Source organism: Palaemon carinicauda, chromosome 12, assembly GCF_036898095.1.
Source record: "Palaemon carinicauda isolate YSFRI2023 chromosome 12, ASM3689809v2, whole genome shotgun sequence".
Lineage (NCBI taxonomy): Eukaryota > Metazoa > Arthropoda > Malacostraca > Decapoda > Palaemonidae > Palaemon > Palaemon carinicauda.
In genome coordinates, this window is record NC_090736.1 from 8,624,756 (window position 1) to 8,627,255 (window position 2,500).

The window sequence follows — 2,500 nt, forward strand, 5'->3', positions numbered from 1 at the left end:
TTACACACCGTTACCCCTACATTAAAGGGTCGGTTGCCTGATGTGCCCTCTCGAATGCCTTCTATCAAAGACATCCTCTTCCAGCAAACCTCTTCTCTCCATGTCATCCTTCACCTTAACTCACTATCTAATTCTTCTTCTTTAACAATGTTAACACTACATTAAGGGGCCCGTTGCCTGATGCGCCCTCTTGAATGCCTTCTATTTAAGGCATCCTCTTCCACCAAACCTTTTCCCTCCATATCATCCTTCACCTTACCTCGCCATCTAATTCTCTGCCTCCCTCTCGATTTTCTCTCCACAAAAAGTTCATCCCAAGCACTACTCACTCCCTTACCCCTATCCCAACTTGTTACTACTTTACAAAGTAAAAAAGGACTATGATAGTGCATACCTCCGCCACGGCAGCTTATCTCTCGAAACTCGTTTTCCTTTCCCAGAATCAATTCAGACCGTAGGTTTATATGAATTCTGTGAGGCAACCATGTGCAAACTTGGGGTTAAGGTTAGGGTTAATTCGGTCGACCTTTTGCTCAACCTTGACCTTGAACTTTGGCCTAGGACTTTCAACATTGAATAACTTTCACGTCTTAACATAACAATTAGCCCCTGAAAGTTACACTACTTTATGAGTAAAATTGTGACTTTTGCCACGGCAGCTTATTTCTCAACCTTGACCTTGACCTTTGACCTGGGGCTTTCAAAATTGAATAACTTTCACGTCTCAGCATACCAATTAATCCCTAATAGTTTCACTACTCTATGAGTAAAATTGTGACCTTTGCCACGGCAACTTATTCCTTAACCTTGACCTTTGACGTAAGACTTTCAACATTTAATCACTTCCAAGTACCAATATAACAATTAATCCCTGAAAGTTTCATTACTCTATAAGGAAAATTGTGACCTTCACCACGGCAGCTTATTTCTCGACCTTGACCTTGACCTTTGACTTGAGACTTTCAACACTGAATTACTTCCACGTCTCAACATAACAATTAAAACCCTGAAAGTTTCACTACTCTATGATTAAACTGGGACCTTTGCCGCAGCAGCTTTGCCCTTGACATTGCCCTTGAACTTTGACATAAGACTTCCAACACTGAATCGCTTCCACGTCTCAATACAACAAGTAACCCCTGATATTTTCTAGTGAAGTAAAATTGTGGCCAGGATGCTGTTCACAAACAGACAAACAGGGGCGAAAACACAACCTCCTCCCACCTTCGTTGGCGGAAGCAAATAAAGAAACAAAAGTATGATATCCTTGACTTACATTTGTCCTGCAGGACGGCTTTGTTAGAAACGTATTTATGCGACATCTCGGCGGTTGCTTTCACTTGTCTCTCCCTCGATCACTAGTTCATGCAAAACATCCGGGGTCTTCACAGTGTACAGTTTCTCGTTAATCTGCGGAAAAAAGGGAAAGTTGTTAGGAGTCATATAGAAATTACATTACGTAATTATTATTATTATTATTATTATTATTATTATTATTATTATTACGAGCTAAGCTACAACCCTAGTTGGAAAAGTCGAATCAAGGCCTGCAGGAACGACTTTACCAATCGAGCTAGCACGAGTGATATAAGGTAATTAATTTAAAGTCCACTATACATATTATTATTATTATTATTATTATTATTATTATTATTATTATTACAACCTAAGCTATACCCTAGTTGGAAAAGCAAGATGCTATAATCCCAAGGGCTCCAACAGGGATAAATAGCCCAGCGAGTAAAGGTAACAATAAAATAAACAAACTACATGAGAAGTAATGAACAACTAAAATGAAATATTTAAGAACAGCAACAACATTAAATTAGATCTTTCATTTAAAAACTATAAAAACTTCAAAAAGACAAGAGGAAGACAGGTAAGATAGAAAAAAAAATTATATAAAAATATATATATATATATATATATATATATATATATATATATATATATATATATATATATTTATATATATAAATATAATATATACATACATATATATATATGTATATATATATATTTATATATAAATATAATATATATATATATATATATATATATATATATATATATATATATATATATATATATATATATATGAGGAAGACAGGTAAGATAGAAAAAAAATTATATATAAATATATGATATATATATATATAAATATATATATATATATATATATATATATATATATATATATATATATTATGAATGATTATGTTTCATACATACAATGACCACTTAACTCTTCCGAAGCCTTATATATAAATCATTCAATAAAAAAGGTATTTTTGACTATTGGAATCGAAACCATGGAAGGGTAGGCCTAAATGTATTGTTTTTGCATATTAACTTATAACAATATCATTATTTCGTAATTGTGATGTGACATAATTAATAAGTTCATTATCATTATCAAAATTATTCTTTACTTAAAGTGCGAAAGGTTGAACTAATTATTCTTAAAAATCGTATAACAAAACTATTAAACTGCATAAGC

General features: G+C 32.8%; 1 protein-coding gene across 1 annotated transcript in view; it reads right to left on the reverse strand.

Annotated features, from left to right (window-relative positions):
* The window catches only part of LOC137650476 (titin-like), a 963,282-nt gene that overhangs the window by 546,541 nt on the left and 414,241 nt on the right, over nt 1-2,500 (reverse strand). The window contains 1 exon segment of the mRNA XM_068383702.1: nt 1,277-1,410. Coding sequence (XP_068239803.1) covers nt 1,277-1,322 — 46 coding nt within the window. The 5' untranslated portion in view covers nt 1,323-1,410.